The 25601-nt window shown below is 42.0% G+C and overlaps 2 protein-coding genes across 3 annotated transcripts in view; both read left to right on the top strand.

Moving 5' to 3' along the window:
• The window catches only part of LOC132407329 (G-protein-signaling modulator 1-like), a 278415-nt gene that overhangs the window by 46548 nt on the left and 206266 nt on the right, over positions 1 to 25601 (top strand). The window lies entirely within an intron of this gene.
• LOC132377479 (general transcription factor II-I repeat domain-containing protein 2B-like) lies at positions 21580 to 24334 on the top strand. The gene is made up of 2 exons (XM_059943755.1): positions 21580 to 23680; positions 23766 to 24334. The coding sequence occupies exon 1, from the start codon at positions 22519 to 22521 to the stop codon at positions 23674 to 23676; it is 1158 nt and encodes a 385-aa protein (XP_059799738.1). The 5' UTR covers positions 21580 to 22518; the 3' UTR covers positions 23677 to 23680; positions 23766 to 24334.

The raw sequence follows: 25601 nt of genomic DNA, 5'->3' as shown, positions 1-25601 counted from the left end.
ATCCCTGCGGAAAGCAGAAAGAGAGGGGGAGGGAAAGATGTGCTTTGTAGTGGGATCCCGATGGAGGTGGCGGAAGTTACGGAGAATTATACGATGGACCCTGGAGGCTGGTTGGGTGGTAGGTGAGGACAAGGGGAACCCTATCCCGAGTGGGGTGGCGGGCGGATGGGGTGAGGGCAGATGTGCGGGAAATGGGAGAGATGCATTTGAGAGCAGAGTTGATGGTGGAAGAAGGGAAGCCCCTCTGTTTAAAAAAAAAAGAAGACATCTCCTTCGTCCTGGAATGAAAAGCCTCATCTTGAGAGCAGATGCGGCGGAGACAGAGGAATTGTGAGAAGGGGATAGCATTTTTGTAAGAGACAGGGTGGGAAGAGGAATAGTCCAGGTAGCTGTGAGAGTCTGTAGGCTTATAGTAGATATCAGTAATAAGCTGTCTCCAGAGATGGAGACAGAAAGACCAAGAAAGGGGAGGGAGGTGTCAGAAATGGACCAGGTAAATTTGAGGGCAGGGTGAAAGTTGGAGGCAAAGTTAATGAAGTCAACAAGCCCAGCATGCGTGCAAGAGGCAGTGCCAATGCAGTCGTCGATGTAGCGAAGGAAAAGAGGGGGACGGATACCCGTATAGACTTGGAATGGACTGTTCCACAAAGCCAACAAAAAGGTAGGCATAACTGGGACCCATGCGGATGCCTATGGCTACACCCTTGGTTTGGAAGAAGTGGGAGGAGCCAAAGGAGAAATTATTGAGAGTAAGAACTAATTCCGCTAGAAGGAGGAGAATGGTGGTAGAGCGGAATTGGTTAGGTCTGGAATCCAAAAAGTGAAGAGCTTTGAGACCGTCCTGCTGGGGGACTGGATGTCCATGGTGAAAATAAGGCGGTGGAGGCCAGGGAACTTAAAATCATTGAAAAAATTCAAAGCGTGAGAAGTGTCAAGAGCATAGGTGGGAAGAGATTGAACAAGGGGGGATAAAACAGTGTCAAGGTATGCAGAAATGAGTTGGTGGGCCAGGAGCAAGCTGAGACAATAGGTCTACTTGGACAGGCAGGTTTGTGGATCTTGGGTAGGAGGTAGAAACAGGAAGTGCAGGGTGTGGGAACTATGAGGTTGGTGGCAGTGGATGGGAGATCCCCAGAGCTGATAAGGTTGGTGATGGTATAGGAGACAGTGGCCTGTTGCTCCTTAGTGGGGTCATGATCAAGGGGTAAATAGAGGAGGTATCAGAGAGTTGTCGCCGTACCTCGGCCAGGTAGAGGTCAGTACGCCAGACAACAACAGCTCCCCCCTTATCAGCGGGTTTTATAGTGAGGTTGGGATTGGTGTGGAGGGAGTGGAGAGCAGAGCATTAGGAAAGAGTGAGGTTGGAATTGGAACAGGGTGTGGTGAAGTCAAGACGGTTGATGCCCCGTCGGCAATTAGCAATAAAGAGATCCAGAGCAGGCAGAAGACCAGAGCGGGGTGTCCATGAAGAGGAGGAGGGTTGAAGACGGGAGAAGGGGTCATTGGTGGGGGTAAGAGAGTTAAACAGTGAGTTTGAATTGCACTGTGTATAAACTTGGGGTAGACATGAGGAAATTTCATTTCTGATTGTTCTTACTCTTGGTGTGAAAATTAGTATTACTTGTTTAAGACTGCATCTGGTCCTAAAGTTCAATTGATCTTGTTATTGGACTTGATGGTGCTTCCAGGGCTAAAGTGTGCAGAATCCTCAATGGTTGATAGTTGGCAGTTTCTGGCAGAATTGCAGTGGTTGATTGGGTTAGCTAAGTATAACAACTCTTGTACGTTAATGTATACGGGCTAGTGATGGTCATCTAAGTCTGTGGCACATTTAATGGAGTAAACTGTCTGGGGATATTTGACCAAAGTTGTCAAACAAAATGACCAAATAATAAGCTTCGTCTGGAGGATGAGAGGTAATATTGGCCAAGATGACAGAAAGCTCTGCTTTTTCTCTTTGAAAATCCTCGTGGGATTTTTTTACAACCATCTGAGAGGCAGTTGCAGGTTAGTTTTAGTGTTTCATGTGAAAGAGAAAATATTGATGGCATCCTTTCAGAAGAATTATTGATTCAAATCAATTGTTAACCATAATTGACTGTGAGGGAAGGATGTAATCATTTTGGTAAAGTAAGCTTTGTGAAATAGGATTGTCCATACAGCTTGTTTTTGTTCAGTGTATTTGGCTCAAAAAGGCAAATTAAGGACTCCCGTCACCCAGGATGTGCCCTTTTCTCATTGATACCATTAGGAAGGAGGTACAGAAGCCTGAAGGCACACCACACTCAACGTTTCAGGAACAGCTTTTCTGAATATTTCCAATTTCTGAATGGACGTTGAACCCATGAACATTACTTCACTACTTTTTAATTTTGCACTACTTATTTAATTTAATTTAACTATTTTAATATATGTTTGCTGTAATTTACATTTTTTCTTTTATGTATTGCATTGTACTTCTGCCGCAAAGACAGCATATGGCAGTGATGTTAAACCTGATTCTGACTTGTATATCAACTTCTGCTCTGAATTATAAGTTCTTTCTCTAGCAGTTGTTAAACTAGTATGTAAATATATATGAATGCCCTTGTTAATGAAAGCTTGGAAAACCAGTTTGGGGAGTGTTTGAAGATAATCTGAGCAAAGCGTATTGTAATTTAGTTATTTGTGCATTGTATTGAACATAAAGCTCAGAGGTTTTGTTGTGTGAAGCAAATGCTCCTTCAATTACATTGTGCAAATGCACCGAATTAACCTTGTGTTTGTTCTGCAATCACAGTATTCTTCTCTGGGCTGTGTTCAGAGCAAGGTTACCATAGTGATGAGATCAGTAGCTGCTACCCCATTACACTGTCAGAATTGGACAGTCAACACAAAACCAAATATTCCCTGGTGACAAATCCACTCAACGGAGAGCATTAATGGAGTGGGCAAGTTGGCTGTTTCAGGAATGGATACCTTTTATTAAACTAGAAAATGTTACAGACATGGAAAATGCTGGAAATAATCGGCAGGTCAAACTGCATCAGTAAAAAGCAACACAACATACTGGACGAAATCAGCAGGTCAGGCAGCACCTTCGAAACAAGTTGGGCTGTTGACGTTTATGGTCGAGACCCTTCATTTTGACTGCTGGTGTCTCGACCCGGAACACTGACTGATAATTTTCCTCCATAGATGCTGCCTGACCCACTGAATTGCTCCAGATTCCAGCATCTGTATTCTCTCGTGTGGCATTTTGATAGAATGTAAAACACAGTGGTACAACTACTGTAACTGTATGTACTTGTCATCATTGCAGGCTAGAAACTAAAGAGCCACCAATGTTCAGCTTGCTAGCAAACCTGGTCACTTACTGTTTTGCTGGGATTCGAATGCCTTTGCAGATTAAAGGCATCTCCTCTTCCAGTGGTTCAGGATCTGGAAGTACACAGTGCATCCAGTGATGAGGACTCAGAATAGGAGGTATTGGTCTCCCATCTTGTACCATAAAAGCAGTGCTGCTCTATGTAGGAAACTAGTTCTAAAGTATAGTATTAGCAATTTTTATTTATATAATAACTTGAAGTGGCGATTACTGGCAAGATTTATTAGTGTACATTTAACATTTATGAAGGGTGCTGATCCAAAGCATCAACTGCCCATCTCACTCCATCGATGCTGTCTGACCCGCTGAGGTCTTCCAGGTGTTTTGGGTGTTGTTCCAGATTCCAGCATCTACAGTCTCCTGAGTGTACATATACCATTGACTTTTGTCCTCAGAATCATTCAAGCCTTAATTATCAAGAGTTGAAATTAAGGAGACAGTTTTAATATCAGTCATTGAGAGCATAAGAAATGAGAGAAAGTCTTTTGTCCATTTTGAACTTTCTCTGCTGTTCGGCAACAGGTTCATGATCTTATCACCATTCTCCTACCCTGTTCCATTTCCCTGATCCCTCAAAAATCTTTTGATCTCTTTTTAAATGTTCAATGACTGAGCCCCCAAGTTTAAAAGTTGTCAAGGATTGACCAGTCTTTGAGTAAAAGTTTCTTCACAGTCAAAGGCGACTTGCCCTGAGTTTTCAGACTCTGTAGCCATGAAGAACATCATTGTGGTATTTATCCTGCTGAGACCTCTCAGAATTTTGGAGTCACGTTGCATTCTTCTAAAATAATCATTTTTGTCTGTACTACTGAAGTGGATAACCTCACATTAATCTGCTTTGTTATTTACTGTTGACTTGTCTATATCAGTGTGTCCCTATTCCCATTCCGTTTTGTGTAGTCAGCAAACATTTTGTCTTCTCTGTCAAATTGTTGTTACCGATCAAGAATATTTGGAGCTGAAGCACCAATTCTCTCTGTTCTTCACCTTGTACCATCAGAGCACAGACAAGTGTTCATGGCCTCACAACTCAAGAAAGGTATTCCTGCTCTTGATTATTCTCATTATTAATTCATTCTCAATCCATATTGGTAACTTGCCTCCAGTGCATTGAATCCACTGATTTTCCCCGTGATTCACTCTTGCAGGATATTTCAATAGATTAGTCAAACATTATTTCTCTTTGTTGACTTTGCTCAGTCACTTCACTGTTTTCCAGTTTCAAAGTAAATTTATTGCCTAATTGCACATATCACCATGTACAACCCTGAAATTCATTTTCCTGCGGGCATACTCAGCAGATCTGTAGAATAGATCAACTAGCGTGCAGAAGTCAACAAGCTGTGCAAATGCCAATATAAATTTAAAGCAATAAATAATGAGAACATGAATTAACAAGATAAAAGAGTCCTTAGATCGTTGGATGTGGGAACATCTCAACGGAGGTCAAGTGAGCATAGTTAACCCCTCTGTTCAAGAGCTTGATCTTGAATCTGGTGGTGTGAGTCCTAGGGCTCTTGTATTTTCTACCTGATGGCAGCAGTGAGAAAAGAGCATGGCCTGGGTGGTGAGGATCTTTGATGATGGATGTTGCTTTCCTATGACAGCTTTCCATAGTGATGTCCTCTGATTGAGAGAGTTTTACACGTGATGTACTGGACCAAATCTGCTACCTATCTTGATAATCGCATCCTTGATTATGGAGTCAGAATAAATACTACCATTAAACTTCAGTTTAAATTTAGAGTTGGGAGAAGATCAAACAATCAAAGAGCGAATGTCGGGTAGCACTATCAAATAATACACTTGCAGGTACAAAGCAAAGCGAGGTTTGAGGAGCATTATTGTGGTGTGTGCTCTGGGATGGTGCGAAGTCCATTTGTAGTTGATTTTAGCATAAAAAGAGTTGAGAGCAAACACCAGACTTGTGGTGGGATGCAGTAAAGGGTGAGTTCATTAGGTTCCACAGAGCTGCAACATGGAAGTTGGTCATCAGTCTCTGGGCATGGCATTGGTAGTAAGATAAATAGGAGTGCATTTCGTTAATGTTGGTGGTGTAATTGGCGCACTGTCCTCTCGCAGCAAGTAGAGCGCAGTTGAGCACCAACTCGGTATGTTTAACTCAGTTAGAGGTTTAGCAGAGTTGCCAAGCAGCAGATTATGTAGCAGCACCCACGACTGAGTGAGAGGAGGGCAGCTTTGAATTGGACAATATTACCCATTGTGTGAAACCTGGTGAAAGGTCATGGATCTATAATGTTAGCTCTTTCTTTCTCCCTGTCTCTCTTTCTCTCTCTCTCCATAAATGCTCTCTGCCCTGCTGGGTTTTTTCCAAAATTTTCTACTTTTATTTCAGATTTGCAGCATCAGTTGTATTTTAGTTAAAGATATTATCACACTTAGTTGCCCCTGCCATGTAGGTGTATGATGGAATCGCGGTAGCATATCAGTTTGCATGGTGCTGTTATTGCTTGGGACATTGGAGTTTGAAATTCAAGACTGGTGTCCTACGTAAGGAATTTGTCTATCCTCCCTGTGAAATGCGTGGGTTTCATCCAGGTGCTTCGGTTTCCTCCCACAGTCCAAAGGTGGACAGGTTAGTACGTTGACTGGTCGTTGTAAATGAAGTTTGGCTAGGGTTAAATTGTGGAGTGCTGGATGGTGCAGCTGGAAGGGCCTGTTCCTCATAGAATCTCTAAATAAATAAAAGGAATGAGATCCAGGGTTGAGGAAAACTGATGGGAATATGATTAATGTGAGTGGCTGTTTGATGTTGGGAAGGGACTCGGTGCTCTGTGATTCGGACTCTGAGCCGAGAGAAGGTAAATTGGATTGGATAAGGTTGGCAAGATTGCAGAACCCTGGTTGATGAGGGATATTGACGTTCTTGGTCAGGGAAATGAAAGAGGCGTATGTCAGCATTTCAAGATGGTGCCAAGCTGCGGGTCTCTGTCGAGGTCACAGCTCAGAGTTGGCTGTTAGTCCATAGGGTTGGTTTTTGAGATGGAGAGGTCAGTTAGGAATTGGTTTAGGGACTTGGATGTCAAGGAATTAAAGGAGCCAGAGTTTAAGCCTCCACTCCGCATTCAAAGTTCAGTGACGGACGTTGTCGATGGCGATGTCGGACCAGCAGACCATTGAGGACATGGGTTGGAGTTGTCAATGTATGCCAAGGTCAGTGTACCATTTGGTTAGGAGGAACATGATCTTATGACTGCCTAGCACCATTCCCTCCAGGCTGTGTGGCTGCACAGCAGCTGAATGCTCCTATATACGTAACCTCTGTTGCCCTGCAGCAGGGATTTTATTTTATATAATGTTAATGTAACTTTGAAGTTGTTAAAGTAATTTTGAATTTATCTAATATAGTTTTATCTATGTTGATATAATTGTGAAATGCACTAATTAATTGTGGTATAATAAATCTTCTAAATAAATGCATCACAACCTTTACTTTGAAACATCTTGGAGGTTACATTCTCAGTGTTTCAACTTATAACACTTGTTACCATTTGTAACATCAACACAGAATGGAAGTTGGTAGCTCATTGTTAATAAACAGCTGGTCTGTGAACGCCAGCGCCATGTAGTCGAAACATTTTATTTTTGCCATTGTGCTGTGCGTTGTTTTGACTGCTTGATATCATTTATTTGTGCGGTGAGTTGTGGTTTTGTGTTTGATAGGCATAATGGTTTCTTAAAATAGGAAAAAATTACTTTCCTCTTGTTAGAAAATTGTTTCTGAGAGACAATTAAATGGTGAGAAGTGCTTAAACTTTCCATTGAAGGAAGGAGAGGAGAAAATAAGATAAAAGGATATTGGTTATAGTTGGGGGTGGTAGTGGATAAGCTTCCAAGGGCATGTGTCTCAAATAGCCTCTGACAACAAAGTCTAGCTCTTGGCCTTCACGTGTGAGTTAGCTGGTAGGCCTGGCAAGACAGTTTCTGTTGACAGGAGAAGGGGCAAAGGCAGGTTTTGGCACCTTAAAAACAATCGCTTCGGGCAGATGGAGCTCATCAGCCATGGTTGGCAGCCTATCTAGGAAAAGGAAAACTTTGATCTCAAACCTTGGCTGCCTTGTGACTATACCCACTCATGGGGTAGACTAGTGGTTGCCAACCCGCCGATCGCGATCGACTGGTTGATCTTTGAGACTCTCCCAGTAGATCCCGGGAAAAAAAAGAAGAAAAATAAATACACAAATACCGTTGAGGGATTGTGTCCGGGTTGTGAGGTTTTAGTTCCGTTCTTTCTGCCCAGTGCGCATGCGTGTAGCTCACTCCGCATTACACAACCAGAATGCGAGGAAACAATATGAATCAGCTGCACCTTTCCTCATCCCCTGTCACGCCCACTGTTGAACTTGAACCCATGCGAGGTGATCGGTCGCCTAAACACAGTGACACCCTCGTATGGGCGGCGGGAACCGCCGATGCTGCTGGCCCAGAGCGCGGCTGGCGGGAAGTGCCGTTGCTACTGGCCTGGAGCACGGACAGATGGGCGCTACCTCTGAACCTTGTTTAGCACACTGAATGTTCGTGGGGAACCCGGTGCTAAAATATTCGCAGACAACCTAATTCGGGCTCAAGGTTTCGTAAGTAGCAGAGCAGCCACCTCGCTGCGATCTGCTGAAACAAACTTGTCGGCCGATAGATCCTACAAGGGGGGTGGGCGCGGGCCTGTCGCTCTCCTCGCTCGCTCGTTCTCTCTGGACTGCGACCGCCACGGCCCCGGTACGGGGACCTCCGGCCCTGACCTTCTCCTCTCACCCCACCCATGACCAGCCGCACCTGGCCAGGGCATCTGGTGGCGGGTGGGCAGAAGCTGGAGTTCGGGCCGGGAGGCTGAGGCAATGAAGCCCTCAAAACTGCTTCGGTATCGTAATTCCCAGCACCCTGCACTTAAAGATGAACCTGCTGAGTTTTCTCAGCGGAAAAAATGTGAGCAGCGCGGGACAGCAGCTAAGTGCCAAGAGCCACGGAAACTAAATTGCGGAATAGTCTGGACATCAGGAACCTGCTTTGAGTATCACTGTATTCCCATCGTGTTTAACACCCCTCTTTCCCCCCCCCCCATCCCGGTTGGCCGGTCCTCAAGAATATTGTCAATATTAAACTGGTCCGCGGTGCAAAAAACAGTGGGTACCCCTGGTGTTATGCATTATTTCTACTTCTGGGTTACGGGGTTTTACTTCCGGTCTTTTCTGCCCCAGTGCGCATGCTTGTAACTAATCGATCTGGGGTCGATCTTGTCTTTCACTAAGGCCGAAGTAGGGGATCTTGGGCTTAAAAAGTTTGGTGACTACAAGGGTAGACTATGGGAGTAAATGTCAAGGGAAAAATCTGGAGCTGGAGTCCCAAAGCAGTCCTACATTGAGTTCAGCACTGACTTGTAGCTCTCGCGATGCCAATGGTGCCGAACTGATTGGTCTTTGCCATTCCTTTGGATTCATCAGATGTGTGGAGAGGGGGAGCCTGCTACATGGGCAATAGCTTGCTCTCCATATCAGATTGCCTTGACTTGAGTATCATGGACACAGCTGCGACACAATGTCCATGGTTGACCCTGACCAGCGGAGGGCCTTGAGGTGCATTTAAAGTGCCGAGCATTTTTAATGTAAAAAATTTCCCATTCAGAGCAATGGTTGGTCCGCACAGCTGTTTTAAAAGAAAATCTCCAAGGAATGCTGCCCTGAAGATTTGTGATCCATGAGACATGATTTCAGGCTCTGTCATTAGTCCACAACTGGAGGCTTGGAGTCCAAGTCCTCATTCTTTGTCATCGGCAAGTCCTGGGTTGGTATTGAAGATTGGGGCCTGAAGGTCAATTGGTGGTGCAGAGGTCAAGGTCAGATGGCTGTAACCCTGAGTCTGCGAATTTCTGCAGCCCCGCTGGGGAAGCTGAAGACATAATGTCTGCAAACCCACAAGCTCACTGACGGCCAAAGATACAGTCTGAACTGAGATGAGAAGATTATGTACGTAAGTAGGGAGGAATGATGCTTGTTTTCCTGTTGTAACTTTGCCATTTGGTATGTTATGTTTTGCTGCGTACTGTTATTCTGCCAACCATGGTGGGCACGCTATGGTCGGACAGAAATGTGCAGTGACATTTGTGGCCTGGCCCCGGCACATCCTTGTGTGTGTTGTTGTGTATGCAAATGATGCATTTCATTTTGTTTTGTTGATGTAGATGAGGTAAGTAAATCTGGATGTGATTTGGGTTGAGGCAGCTGTGATCAAATGAATTCCTGAGTATAATGGATGTAATTGAGGGAATTGGGTGGCGGGGTAGAGATGTGTCTCTACAGAAGGAGATGTAAGGTGTTCCTTCCCTCCTCGAGCCTGCAAGCTACCCGTGGGTTAGATGCAGCACCTCTTTACCCCACTGATAAAGGTCACGTGAAGCCATGGAGGCAGGTGGTGGATGGTCATATGAGCAGCTGGTGCATATTGGTTGTGCGAGTGACCACGGACGCCAGGCAGACAATCTTTGAAGAGTATTGATAATGGATAGGGTCAACCAATTTGGTAAAGACACTACCCCAAAAAAGAAGGTGATGGCACACCCCTTCCAGTGGTGAAATTTGCCAGTAATCATGATCATGCAACCATGATCGCCTGTCATCATGGCACGTCACATAGTGAATGAATCGAGGGAAATCAGGAGGGCAAATTTGGGCACCCGGTTCTCGGACAGACACTAGCAAGCTGGAGAGGGTGCAAAAGAGGTTTACAAGGATGCTGCCTGGATCAAGGGTTTGTGTGGTAGCGAGAGGTTGTCCATGCTGGATCTTTATTCCTTGGAGCACAGCAGACTAAGAGATACATCACAGAAGCATATAAAATAAAGAAAGGTATGGGTAAGGTGGACAGTCATAGTATTTTCCCAGAGTTGGGGAGACCAAAGCTGGAGAGCACAAATACTAGAGGGGAGATATTTAAAAGAGTATGAACGTTTTAGAGGCCAGTAAATACCTGGAATGATCTGCCATTGAAATTGGTTAAGGTGGGTAGAGTCACAATTTTTTGAGAGGCATTTGGTTAGGAACATGGAGAGGAGCAGCATGGAGGGTTATGGGTTGAACGTGGGCAACTCAGACTAGCAGAGAAGCTGCTGCGTTTGGCATTGGCTAGTCAGATTAAAAGGCCTGGTTTCTATGTTGTATTACTCCGTGACTATTTCATGTGTCTGCATACCACAAAAAGGTGCTGTTAATACCCAATAAGTAACCATAGCAACCTTTTTTCAATCTGGAGGAAGCAATGAAGCCATTGTTTAGCCAGATGGAGAAGGGCAGAAGTGGACAAGGTTGATTGGCAGTTCTTCATCAAGAAACATCCCTCAGTTATTCCTGGTCACTGCTGGGGCAGTACAGAAACTATTAAGTCCATAATCAATGGTCTAGACTGGACCATATGTTCCCTACTATTGTAAGTATATCAGTTTGGTTGAGCTGATTTGCCCTGTGCCAAGATTGACATAATCAGAGCTTGACATAGATAATGCATGTATTTTTAACTTTTAAAACCACGCATAAATCGTTCTTTTAATTTGTGGCTGTTTGTTAATAAATTCTGTTTGAGCTCTTCTGCGTGTCTGCAATGTGGTGCTGCATCATTCCCAGCATCAACATGGTTATGTACAGGTGTACTTGCTTTCATCTGTGACCCATGCTCACGTTTAATTTGGCATCCAACAATTTATCCTCTCCCATGTTCGCATTGCACCCGTTCCAATGGGTTAAGTGAAAACAGCCCAGTTTAATTCTCATGATGCCACAGGATTTTCTGTAGCTATGAAGAGGCAACATTTGGCATCCATCTGGAAATACAATGAGCCACCCAGTGCTCCATATGTTGTGCTATGATGTTCCTAGCCGTCTTTGGTTCTTTAATAGTGAAGCCGGTTTTTTAAAATGTGACTTCCATATTAAAGCAAAAAGGAATTGGTCTTTGCCATTGACCTTTGGGTGGCACGGCAGCGTAGTGGCTGGCACAACATTTCACAGTACAGGCGATCCTGGTTCGAGTCCCGCTGTTGCCTGTAAGGAGGTTGTACGTTCTCCCCGTGACTGTGTGGGTTTCCTCCCACAGTCCAAAGACATATTGGTTAATAAGTCCTTGTAAATTGTCCTGCAATTGTCAGAATTAATAAAAAAAAATTGGGGAATTGCTGAGCAACATGACTCTAAAGGCTGAAAGGGCCTATGTGCTGTACCTCAATAAATCAAGTCTTGGGACACAGAAGCTTTTGCTTTGAATTGTTTGGGAAAGATGTTGCAATAATCACAATATTTTGGAGACAACAAGTGCGTCATTTCTCTGGATAACATTTTACATTTTGCATTTGCACGTGGAGGCTGGAAGCCTTGAGGCAGTGGTTAACTGTGATCAACCACTAACTCGAAGTTCGGTCCCTTGCCACCACCTCCCTTTGACAGGGAAAATGTGGAAGCAGATTAGTGATACTGCGTAGTTGATGAATCAGATATGCAGCCTCATGGTGCTGATATCTGTGTAGTTTAACATCCAGTCCTTGCTGCTTGAGGAAGCTTTGCTGTGGTGATTAGTCACACACATGTGCACAGACTTGCCACACAGCAAATGTGTAGGCTTCTGTCTGAATTCATTACAGTAAACTATTCCAGCCACCAAATTCTTGTACTCTTTTCCTTTCAGATCAAACAAAACTGTATGTACCCGTTATGTCAAGCTCCTACTTGAACAGCCCTTGCCCAATTCATTCATGTTTTGTGTTTCATTAACAATTGCAACAACTTGTATATATGCAATGCCACGAACACAAAAATAACCGCAAGGGTTACTGTCAAATAGGAATTTGGCAGAATTTCACCCTCATTGATTATTGTGTCAGATTAGCTGTGGTGAGAAACCTTAAAAGTTTAATTATGTTTGATACTTAATTGGGAAAAAAAACATCCGTGACAATTCTTGCTATTAGAAAAGGTGTATTAAAAGGGGAATTAAGGGTTACAGGAAAAAGGCAGATAGGTGGAGATGAGTCCATGGCCAGATCAGCCATGATCTTATTGAATGACGTAGCAGGCTCGGTGGGCCTGATGGCCGACTCCTGCTCCTATTTCTTATGTTCTTATATATGAATTGGGGGAGAATGGTTCAAAAAGTAAGTTTAAGGTCAGGGAAATTAGGGATTAGCTTTCACTTTGATGATCTTGGAATAATCAGTTTAGTAATGGAAAGCAAGTTCAAAGGTTGCTGTGGTAACTGGTTAACAGTGTGTGAATACATTTAATGTGGTTGAGCCAAATCTGGCCATGATCTTTGGTATCAGACCATGAAATAAAGATAGATTATGAACAGTAATGGGAAGTTAGGATTTTATTGGAAGATAAAGGGCCTCTGAGGAATATGATTAGACATAAAGACTAATGGGTAAAATGCTTGAAAATTCGCATCTTTGAAGTTACTTCAGGGGAAAATTTGTACCAAAGCCAGACTCTGAAAATTAGAGAATGAGAAATAAGAATGGACAGTGAAAAAAGGAAATGGTATGAGATTTTCTACAATGCTAACAGTTAGAAAGGGCAGGTGAAATAAAGGGATTAAGGGCGTGACCATAAAACTGGGTGGGAGAGTTTTAGTAATGAAGAATTAAGAAGAAAACGTGCGCTGAAGCGAGAGGAAGAATGTAAAAAGCTGAAGTCACCAAGGTGAAGAGCTACTCACGATGTTGAGCAGGGAAAAGTAATCCAATCTACAAATGTGGCATGAAACTTTTATGGATAGTAAAGAATGACTTTAAATGAAAAGGAAAGACCTGTATTTTAAAATACAGGATGTCTCAAATTAATTTTCAGGCAATGAATGCCATTTATGTATAATGACAGTGTAAAATGTGTAGCTGGGTGAATAGCGTGCACTATGTTTAGTTTATGTGTTCCTTGGAAGTGTTCTGTACTTGATGTTATGTGCCTTTTCATACTCTTGTCAGTTTTTCATCGCATCTGTGCGATGACAATAAACTCGACCTTGACTTTGATAGCTAGCTCTCTCAAACAGCAACATGGTGTTGTCCTGGCATTGTCTTCATGTAATGATGATAGAAAACTATTGTGCTGTTGTTTTAAATACTGCCATGAAATCTTTTAAGCTGATCCTGAGGACTTATTCAAATCCTTTTTTTTACAATAAGATGTTATTCAGTAGAATTGTTCAGACTCTAGCATTTCAAGGGGCTATGTTAACAAAGATTTATTTAATACCACTCTCTCCTTATTCATGTAAAAATAAGGATGTTTTGGACATTTTAATTCTGCTCTTTGTGTAGAAACATGACATGAGGCAAAAGGAACCGAATTCAATTTGAGTCAACAACTATCAGGAATTTAACAATAATATATCTGTTGCCTTGGTTGAAGGAAAAGAAGTCTGCTCTGAACATAATGTTGATTTGAATAGTTTGATTTTTGTCTTATGTTTTATTGAAAATGGTGGTTTCTCTTCAGTGGGTGTTTTTACAGTCTAATGGGTTATTTTGGATTTCATTGTTTGATGGCTGCCTGTAAGGGACTGAATCTCAAAGTTGTATATAGTATACATACTTTGACAAATATGCTTGGAACTGTTGGGCATTCAGTGCAAAATATAATTAAAATCTAATAAACATAATTTATCCATCTTCTAGAGACTTTGCACTTTAAACTTAATTGTAAATTTGGATTAAAATTACTAAAATCTGAAGATAAAAATACATAATTTTCTCCAGTGTTCACATATGGTGTCTTTCAAAGCGTCAGGGAAGCTTGCTGTCACACTTTGCTATCAGGTGTGGGTAAGGGTGGCCGACGAGGATCACCAGTGAAATAAAAATAGATGGTAAGCAGCAACAGCATGTTAGTGCAAGAGGTTTTATTTAGTGCCAGGTGAAAAAAAAGAGCAAAAGGTGCCCAAAAATTGTGAAGAAAGAAAAGAAGTATTTACAAATAGAGAAATGAAAGCAAACATGTATGTTCAAAAATTTACAAATGTACAGAGCTATGTTCCCTATAAGCTGTGCGCGTGTTTGCGCACACATTTCAACCAGCGCACAAAGGAAATTAATGTGCTCACAAAAGGTTAGTTACCTAAGATAATGTAGTAATTAATAATTATACTTATTGAAAATAATCTTTTAGCTAAATGTTTCTGTTAACTAGTTAGTCGGTTTTTCAAATATCACAATGCACGTCACTAATTTATATCACCTCACCTTTCATAAACTGTGCCATGTGTGCATTCTTTTGTCACAGGAAAAGAATTTGCACAACCTAAGATCTTTGCACACCCTGACTACTAAAAATTAGAGGGAACACCAGTACAGAGGCTTTCTCTACAACGCAGTTTGTCTTTAACTTTCCAATATAACTATTCACCAGCTATCCACTTCAACCTCCACATCTCTCAGTAAAGCCAGACTGAGGGTTTAAATCTGCCTCCGCCTGGCCTAGAAGGACTAGGAAATTCTACTGTTGGTCTGGGGGGGTGGGGGGGAAGAATCACATGACCAGACCGTAATAATCATTTCAGATGAAAAACTGGAACATTTCTACTGCCATTCTACTGTCTACAAACTGATGTAATGGTGTGAGTGAAAATAAGTGAATCTTTGGAATGCCTGTGTCTAGAATCCTTATTTTTATAAGTTGTAAACCAGTAGAGCATGTTAACTGAATTGATTTTTTTTGTTTGATTAGCCAGGCTAGCAATTGTTTTACTGTTGGGGTGTGTAAATGGTGAACTCCCAAGAATTAAGAACTGCAGAATGGGAGGACACAGCCTATGAACTACTGGGAAAACTAGACCAAGGACAGAACAAGGAGGAGTGACAAACCAGGAAAAGGGGCAAGGTTAGTGGGAGAATTAGCTTTGCCAACCTGTTCTGTCACACTTAACATTCAGTGACTTAATTTAAATAAAACAAGGAAATAAATCCTGGACTTCTGAAATCATATCCTACCCCAATTTTGCAGCTCATTTATTTCTGCTGTGAACAATGTCCTCATTATCTTTCATTAGCCTTGACACTAATTTATTACTGTACAGTCAATCTTCACTAATCCAACTACCTGTAATCCGGTTCCTTCAATAATCTGGCACTGATTTCAAATTTTCCACGCAACTGTAATTTCAAATTTCTCGGATACCGTACCAATCTGCTGTGCATTGTTTTGGTTGCACCAGATCTGTTCACGTGTTGGCACACTCTTGTAAGCACAGGCAGGCGATTACTGCTTGTTTTCCTGCATTTATTAATATCACTTGTGTGAGGTGCGGCCGCCCGGCTCCCATTCGTCTCACCTATCAGCGACAGGGGTTGCCTTCACGCCTGCCTCCCGGCAGTCACACAGCACCCTCCAGCATCGCCCGGCCGGCGCTCCGTTCTCTTCTGCCTACGACCTCAGATCAGATTTGGCGACCTGCTGAATTTAAGCATATTACTAAATGGAGGAAAAGAAACTGGCGAGGATTTCCTCAGTATCTGCAAGCGAAGAGGGAAGAGCCCAGCGCTGAATCCCTGGCCGCCTGACGGTTGCGTGAAATGAGGCGGATGGAAGACCTTCTTTCTCCGACTTCTGCTTCTGCTCACCCAGATGTGCTGCCACCAACAGCAACAGTTTTTGAAGGAACTGTTGTTCCAGTTTCAGCACCAGTTCCTGATGTTTCACTCATTTTTCAAGATGAAGATGTTGATCCTGATGACCCCACACTTGCAGAAATGTAACTTTTTCTGAAGGTATATTAAATGTCTCACTTTAGAAGCAGAAGTGCTCAGCTGTTCTGTATGAGTTAATTCCTGTACATTTACCTGTACCCTTTTATTTTATCTGTGCCTGTACAGTATATTACTTTATTAAAATTTCTCTTGCTACTCATTTAATATTTCTGTTTCACTATTATCTAGCTTGTACTGACGTACATGATATTTTAAAGATATGATGAGGCGGTTAGCTATTGCTTAGTGTGATCCTTCCTGTAATTCAGCATTTTCACTAATCCGGCACTTCTCAGGTCCCAATGGTGCCGGATTATAGAAGGGCGACCTATATTCATCTCTCACCACAAACCATCAAGCATAACTTATTTTCACCTCATGGCCTGACTTTGGTCAGTGTGCATTACGTACGTTCCCTTTTCTCAGTCTGCCATTGGTAATGGTAATCTCAATCAGACCAATCTCACGTTTTCTTTCTCCCTCATCTGCCTCTCTTCACTTTCAGATCTCTCAGAACTGATTTTTAGGTGAAGAACACACACAAAATACTGGTGGAACACAGCAGGCCAGGCAGCATCTATAAGAAGAAGCACCGTCGGGGTCTCGGCCCGAAACGTCAACAACACTTCTCCCTATAGATGTTGCCTGGCCTGCTGTGTTCCACCAGCATTTTGTGTGTGTTGTTTGAATTTCCAGCATCTGCAGATTTCCTCGTGTTTGCTTTTTAGGTGAAGAATGCTTTTTGTCTTTTATTTCTGCCTCTCTCCTTACTGCTTGAGACCATGACACCTGCTGCCACCAATTGCCACCTTAAAGTGCAAGATAAAAGTTTTGGTGCCTCCGTGTTAAAGTTGCAGTAGTCTGACTATACAATACTATGCAAATTTTAAGGCATGTACATATATCTGGAGTGTTAAGACTTGCACAGTACTGTATTGTCAGTGTGGAGCGGAGAGCAAGTTCGTAACTCTGGGTGGAGCAAATGATGTTGAGCGTGGTGAGAGTGGAGTGCCGTGGTAGGGGTGAGAGACATTTGGCAGAGGAATGCCAGGGGCATGGTAGGGTGTGAGTGCAGGGACACCCAGACCTGAGACACCAGACTATGTCATTTGATTACAAATAATTGGTTTATTGACCATTACAGAATGTTTCTGGTGCTTCCTACTCCCTCCCCTCTCCCCAAACATGATTCTTCTCTCCCCACCACCTTTCCATTCTCAGTCCAGTATCAGTATCAGGATTTATCATCACTGTCCTCTCTCTACGCCACTGATGTCGTCCAAAGGAAGGGCTTGGTACTGGTGTCGTCGCAGAGCAATGTGTGGTTAAGTGCCTTGCTCAAGGACATAACACACTGCCTTTGCTGAGGCTTGAACTAGTGACCTTCAAATCACCAGACGAATGCCTTAACCACTTGGCCACACACCAACACATTATACATATGTAATATGTCCCTTTGACTTTTCTACAGTGCTGTACATAAGTACTCACTACCTGTTTTGAGCTTTAAAATAAAAGACACTTCTTTTGCCACTACATTTTCAGAATTTCTAATAACCTTTTTATCTTTCCTTTGTTCTTTACAACCTGCTCCTTTAACCTAAACTCATTTCTCCAAGTTTAATATTGGCTTTTGTAAACCTGAAACAACGTGCACTCTGATGCTGCTGTTTTGTACATTTATAAGGGCTTTTTTTTTTGGGTGTGCTTGCATATATTTACCTATAAATTAGCATAATTGAAATCAGAACATTTGGTCATTTTGACACTGTTGCTTTTAGATCTCGCCGTGCAAAGACCAGCATATTTTAAAATCGAAACAGTGACTTCTTGGCCAGAGTATTTTGCTAAGGATGAGCTGAGGGTTTGAAATGGGCCATAAATATGCAAGTCTTTTTAACTTGTACTACGTGTGTTGTGTGTGTTGGTGTGTTTATATATATATATACACATTTATTTATAGTCTGCTAAATAATATTTATGCTCCTTTCAAATGCCAGAAAGCCACATTTTGCCCATTTCAAAAACATTCTAAGCATAAGTGATAAATTATTACTTGGATCACATGACATAATTTGAAAGCATAAATTTGCCAATCAAATCTCAGTAGTGGTTTCTGTGGAGCTACAGCAATAAGCAAAGCAGTTATTTAAAGCAGCATGATGCAGGAGAGACGGTATTCTGACTTCAACATGTAGCAGTAAGCCAACAAGACCAGAGACTCAACCTTCAAACATGGTATGGCTTGGCTAACACCTCACCCAGCAGCGTTGTGGAAGCACTATCTTGGAGAGTCTGATAATGTATACCTTTACTTTCAAAGAAGGTAGGTGTGGATGAAAATAAATACTTTTAAGCAATAAATTGCCGTCTTCTCAAATCTGAGAACCTGCTGCTATCTTCATGAACTGATGTGGACCTTGTAGGTCTTTTTTGCTGCTAGATTTGTGCATATAAGCTTGAAATTAAATAAAAGTGCACACACATGCGGGTGTACCTAGCACAAATAGGAAAATAACATAACTTTTTGGTTAAAAAAAAAATTGGTCAAGAAGTGAATGCAGTCATTTCTTTTTAAACTTTGAGTCCTAGCTGTCCGGTGTAATTGGGAGAAAGTGTATTACTTCAGGAATAGAATGGGTATATAAAAAGAAACTTTAAATTTCCTACAGTTTTATAAAACCATAATTAAGGGTAGTGTAACAGGATCAAGATCTCCCGATTTTGCATGTCCACTTCATGGATAATTTATTTTAAAAAATGTTGTCAAGATTTTATCCAGAGATTTCATTGCCTGCTGTGTCAATTCAAAAATGAATATAAGCCAAGCATTCTCTGATCATCTTCTCAATGTCTGGCCTGTTTTGGAACTTGGTTTTGATGGCAATTTTAGTTATAATCCTTGATTTTAAATGGTATTATATATTGCTTTGAAAAATTAAAGAAATGTCTTTTTTTGGTAAGAGCCATTGATGCAAAGATTGTGATTGCAATCTTTGTCAAAGACAACTTCATATTTGTACTCATCTTATTTACGACATGTACCTCAAAATGCACAAAGTGAAGTGTGTTGGTTGTAAACCAAAGGTGTGCTGGGGGGGCAGCCCACAAGTTTCACCTCACATTCTGTCACCAACATAGCATGCCTCCAGCGCTTGGCAGAATACAACAAAACACCACAACCGGCAACAATAAAAAACACAACAGTAAATTGAGCTGTGTTCTTACACACACATAGTCCTCCAACCCCAAGATGGGCAATCTTTGGCTTCCAGCCTCCAGTGGATTCACAGATATGCAGACATTGAGCTGTGACGTCTCCAATGGACTTAAAGATTCAGGGCTGTGGCCATCATGTCTTGACTTGTGGACTTTCAAAAAAAATCTTCAGGGTTCAATCCTCTGTATTAACCCTGGGACTCGCCATTGGCGATGAAGAAATAGCATCATTCTTCTACACACTTCTTGATCTTTCATTTATCCTATTACAGTTACAATTCTTGAGATTTGCTGAGTATGCCCACAGGAAAAAGAATCTCAGATGACATAGATAATGGTGCTAGAACGTTTGTGAATTTTTTAGAATTTTCACTATTTCTGCGTAAATGTGACATACAATGTGAACCGATCTTCACTTAAGTCCTAAAACTAGATAAAGAGAACCTAATCAAATAAATAACACAAATATTTAATTGTTGAGAAAAATGACCCAGTATTACATGTATTTGTTTGAAAAAGTACGTGAATCTCGAGGATTATCAGTTCATTTAAAGGGGGAAATTCAGGTCAGGTGTTTCAATCAATTAGATGACATTCAGGTGTGAGTGTGGGAGGCCCTGCCCTACTTAAAGAACATAAATCTCTGTCTTCACTATCAAAGTCTGATCTTCGCTGCACAGGTTTTTGAAAATGTACCATGCATTGATCAAAGGAGATTTCTTAGAACCTCAAAAAACTTTGTTGATGCTCACCAGTCTGAAAAAGGATACAAAACCATTTCTGAAGAGTTTGGGCTCCATCAGTCCACAGTCAAGCAGATGGTGTACAAATGAAAGAAATTCGACACCATTGTTACTCTCCCCAGGAGTGGTCGACCACCAAAAATCATTCCAAGAGCAAGGGGTGTAGTATTCCAGGAGGTCACAAAGAACCCTAGGGTAACATCTAAGGAGCTACAGGCCTCTCTTGCATTGGCTAATGTCAGTGTTCATGAGTCTACCATCAGGCATACCCTGTACAACAACGGTGCACGTAGCAGGACTGCAAGGAGAAAGAACAAGAACTTTGCTGCCCATCTAAAGTCTGATGGAGACCACATGGATGAGCCAGAAGACTACTTGAAGAAGGTTCTGTGGACAAATAAGTCTAAAATAGAATTTTTTGACTTAAGTGAGAAGTGTTATGTTTGATGACAGGAAAACCCTGCATCCCAGCATAAGAACCACTGTGAAACATAGTGGTGGTGATGTCATGGCCTGAGCCCGCTTTGCTGCTTCGGGACCAGCATGAGGGACCAGCTGCAGTACACAGTAAAAACGAAACGACATTCCTCTAGGACCAAGGTGTTACATGAAACAACACAAATCTACACTAGACTATGTGAGACAGCACAAGGCTACACTAGAGTACGTAAAACAACATAAAAACTGCACATAAAACTGCACTAGAAAAACTGCACATAAAAACTGCACTAGACTACAGATTTGCACAGGACGACATAGTGCACAAAACAGTGCAGGGCAGTACAATAATTAATAAACAAGTTGATGAGACTAGTGAAGTGAAGCAAGTACACTATTTAAATTCTCGTTGGCACAGTGGAGCAGTTTGTACAGCTGTGGCCTCACGATGCCAGAGACTGGGGTTCCATCCTGATCTCTGGTGCTGACTGTGTGAAGGTTGCTCATTCTCCACATTACTTCCCACACCGGGTTAGTGGTTAGCACAACTTTATTACAGCTTGGGGTGTTCTGGAGTTCAGAGTTCAATTTCAGCACCGTTTCGTAAGGAGAATCTGTACATCCTCCCTGTTTAATGTGTGGGTTTTCTCCAGGTCCTCCAGTTTTTCCCACAGTCGGAGAACATACCCAGTAGGTTAATTGGTGATTGTAAATTGTCCTGAGATTAGGTTAGGGTGGGGGTCGGCAACCCGCGGCTCCGGAGCCACATGCGGCTCTTTTATGTCTGTGCTGCGGCTCCCCGTGGCTTTGGGAAATAATTGGTCAGTATTTAATTAAAATGTATTTTATGTTAGTTTGTTAGTTTTTGAAATGTAATTCTAAATTTGAAGATTATGGTGATCTTGTACAATCTAAATAAGACGTTGTGGCGACCCATTTCCTGGCACATCCGAACCGGCTCACAATTAGCCAGCGTTCAGGCTAAGGGAGATAGCCTACGGGGGTTTGTGAGGACGTGTCTTTTTCAGCATCCACGCCGATGGGGGCCAGGTTGAGGGAGGCTTAAAAGCAAGGCTGTTTAGTTCGAATAAAGTTATTCGACTGCAGTTTACTGACTGTGTGAGCACACCGCTACAACTTGTTTTTATCGCTATTAATATACGTCGCCACTGGCAATACCTGACACCCGTCAGTGCGCGATTTCTTTAATTTTTCGATCCAAGGTAGGCCAACTATGGAGAATTCTAAAAAAAGAAAAGTGACTGAAGAAAACAGAACGTTTAATGATACGTGGACGGATTCATTTGCTTTCACTGTTGACGAGACTGGTTTACCGGTATGCTTAATATGCAATGAGAAACTAGCAAACAACAAAAAGTCAAATGTTGCAAGGCATTTCTAGAATAAACACGCAGCCTTTGCTCAAAAATATCCGGATGGAGATGAGAGAAAAAAAGCAGTTTCGGAACTGATGCGGAAGGTTGATCTGAGCAAAAATCATTTCAAGCAATGGATGAAGTCCGGAAAACCAACGACATACGCTAGTTATATTGCCGCTCAGGAAATAGTCAGGCACGGGAAGCAGTTTACAAATGGTGAATATATAAAAGAATCTTTCATTAAGATTTCAGAGCATCTATTCACGGACTTTAAAAACAAGAGTGAAATTGTGCAGAAGATCAGGGATATGCCCCTCTCTGCAAAGACTGTCAAAGACAGAACCATAAAAATGGCAGAAGACATCACAAGACAGCAAATTAAAGACATCAATTCAACTGTGGCCTGCCTACTCGATTGCCTGTGACGAGTCTAAAGAAAAAGGTGATATTGAACAAATAGCGTTGTTCTGCCGGTATGTAAACTCTGCCGGGCCACAGGAAGAACTGATTGAGTTGATACCTCTAAAAGACCAAACACGGGGGGAGGACATCTGTGAGGCTGTCTTGAATTGTTTAAGAGCCAAAGGAATAAAGACTACCCACCTGGTGTCAGTAGCTACTGATGGGGCACCGAATATGACGGGAACGCACAAGGGAATTGTGACTTTACTGCAGAAGTCGCTGGACAGAAAGCTGCTGATTTTTCACTGCATCTTGCACCAAGAGGCACTGTGCGCTCAAACATTTCCTCCGGAATGCACAGAAGTAATGGATGTTGTCATTCAGATTGTCAATAAAATAATGGCAAAAAGTTTAAATCACCGTCAATTCCGTTTGTTACTGGACGAGCTGGAAAGCGCATATTCTGATCTCCTGCTGCACAACAAAGTCCGGTGGCTGTCCAGAGGGGAGGTGCTGAAACGCTTTGTCGCGTGTCTGGAAGAAGTGAAAACTTTCCTGGGCAGCAAAGGGCTCACCTTTCCTGAACTGGAACAGCCAGAGTGGCTGGAAAAGCTACACTTCATGGTAGACATGACAGCGCACCTGAACACGCTGAACACAGCTCTTCAGGGGAAAGGATGTACAGCCCTACACATGTTGGAGGATGTTTTGGCATTCGAGCGTAAGTTGACAGTGCTTGCCAGAGATTTACAGAAAGGCATTTTGTCTCACTTCCCCAATTTGAGAGAGTTCAAACAAGGTCACGACATGATAAATTCGGCGTATTTACATTCTGCAATCATCGCAGTGAAAACATCATTTGGGAAATGCTTCTGTGAGTTCAGAGAGGCAAAAATCACATTATCCTTCCCGGTCACTCCCCTAAGCATCGATTCATCTCTACTGAATACGACTGCATTGGCAGGTGTGAGTCAACCTGATCTTGAGATGGAACTGGCCGACATAGCCGACAAAGACATATGGGTGTCCAAGTTTAGACGCTTGACAGCAGACCTTGAAGATGTTGCCCGTCAGAAGGCCGTTCTTGCTCAGAATCACAAATGGAGTGATATTGAAAACCTCCCCAAACTGGACAAACTTGCGTTCGAAACATGGAATGCTATCCCCGACATTTATGTAAACATTAAAAAGTATGCGCTTGGAGTCCTGTCGATCTTTGGATCCACATATGTATGTGAGCAGGTTTTCTCCAACATGAACTTTATTAAAAACAAACATCGTGCACGCCTCACAGATGACAGCTTGCGATCCTGTGTAAAGATGAAGGTGACGTCATACAGCCCTGATGTGCAGATGCTGTGCGCTGAGGTCCAGGAGCAGAAATCCCATTAACCAAGTATGATAAATATTTTAATTGCCTATTATTTTACGTATATTCATATTTTTTCATTGTTCATTGAAATAGTCCTTTTATTTTTCAGGTTGACAGCTGGCTGACGTTATTTTTGGTTTGTGGCTGGCGGAAAATTTAAGTTCAACGTTTTTCATAAATACAAAAAGGACTCAAATAGACATTGAGTATTTTACTTAAAAGTAACCTTCAACCCAACGTCTTTTTTTCGGAGTTCAAAATGTTTTTGTTGCATGCAGAAATGTAATTTCGTTTTCTCTGCAGTTCATCAATTTCATAAATGCAACACATTATAGTTTGTTTATACATAGCATAAAGGCAAACAAAACATTGTATGCAGTGTTATTTCATTTTAAATGTCAAACGGGTTTTGCGGCTCCCAGTGTTTTCTTTTCTGTGGGAAATGGGTCCAAGTGGCTCTTTCAGTGGTAAAGGTTGCTGACCCCTGGGTTAGGGGTTTATCGAGTTTGTCGAGGGTTTCTGAAGTGATGTGGCTCAAAGGGCTGGCAGAACCTACTGTGTTGTATTGCTAAATAAAATAAAAATAAATAAAATCTAAATTTGCAGATTAATTGGCCACTGTAGATTTCACCCGAGGATGTAGGTGATTGGTAGAATTTGGAGACATGATGAGGTTGTGCAGAGATTAAAATGTGATTTGTATTGGAAAGTTTATCTAGGTACTTGATGATTGGTATAGATTCAGATGGTCAAGAGACCATTTCTGTGTTCTATAACTCATACTAAGCTTTCATTCAAATCCAGGCAATTGTATGCACCATAATTTTAGGTTTTTAATTTTTAAAATGATCCAGTAATGCTACACAATTAGATTTGAATTTTAAGTGCCTTTTTTTTCCCTAAATGATATAAAACAGGAGTCAGAAAGTGTGAAATACTGATGTCACGTCAAGTGTTATCCTGACTTAGTGATGACATTGTGAACTTTGAGTCCCAAAATGTTATATCAAGGTTCCAGATTGAAACCCATTTGATTTTTATTGATCCTTCATTGTAAAGGTTACTACAGCCCAGCACACTCAAATTTCCAAGATCATGTGCTGAGTGGTGGATCGATGCTGGGTGCAAGTACAACAAGGGCCCTATGGTGAAGGGTCAAAATAGAGGGCATGTTCAAGTGCCAATAAAAAATCCTATTGACATTATTTGGGAGAGCATTGAGGTTCTCAGTGTCCTGACTACTGCTTATGCCTCACCAGATGTTTGAATATACTTCTCTTGATTAGTAAGGGTGTCAAAGGTTATAAGACCATAAGACACAGGAGCAGAATTAGGCTATTTGGCCTATCAAGTCCACTCCGCCATTTCATCATGGCTGATCCATTTTCTGTCTCATCCCCAATCTCTTGCCTGCCTTCTTCCTTCTTGCCCTGATCAATCAAGATAAGGTGAAAAAGAGGTAGAGAAGGAATAGTCAGCCATGATTGAGTGACAGAGTTGACTTGATGGGCTGAAATGCCTAATTCTGCCCCTGTCTCAGTGGCTTCATCACATGACCCTCAAGCTTACCTATTCAAACAGCCTTGTTCCTTACCACTACCCTCAACTTTCTCCCTAATCCACTTCCAGTTCTTGTATAACTAACAAAAATGTTCAAAGAAACCTCAAAAATTTTGCTGCCCCCATGGTTTTCCTCCCAGGTTACATTTAGCAGTGTCCTGGGGATTAACACTACTACAGTAAAAAGACTCTGTGCATTCATCTATCAATGTCCCTAGTGATTTTATATCCCTATTAGGTCATCCATAAGTCTCCTGGGAATAGTCTGCCCAACCTCTTCCTAGAACTCAGGCTGTTGAGTCCTAGCTACATTTGACTAGATTATGTCTGTAAGATATTGGTGCAGATGTGAAAGTGAGTTATTGCTATGGTGCACAAAAAAATA

Source organism: Hypanus sabinus, chromosome 18, assembly GCF_030144855.1.
Source record: "Hypanus sabinus isolate sHypSab1 chromosome 18, sHypSab1.hap1, whole genome shotgun sequence".
Classification (NCBI taxonomy): Eukaryota; Metazoa; Chordata; class Chondrichthyes; order Myliobatiformes; family Dasyatidae; genus Hypanus; species Hypanus sabinus.
The sequence above is the reverse complement of the archived record's forward strand: the minus strand, read 5'-3'. Positions and strand labels throughout refer to the sequence as shown.

Coding starts and splice junctions, on each gene's coding strand:
- LOC132377479 (XM_059943755.1), top strand. CDS start 22,519: ATGACGGGAACGCACAAGGGAATTGTGACTTTACTGCAGAAGTCGCTG.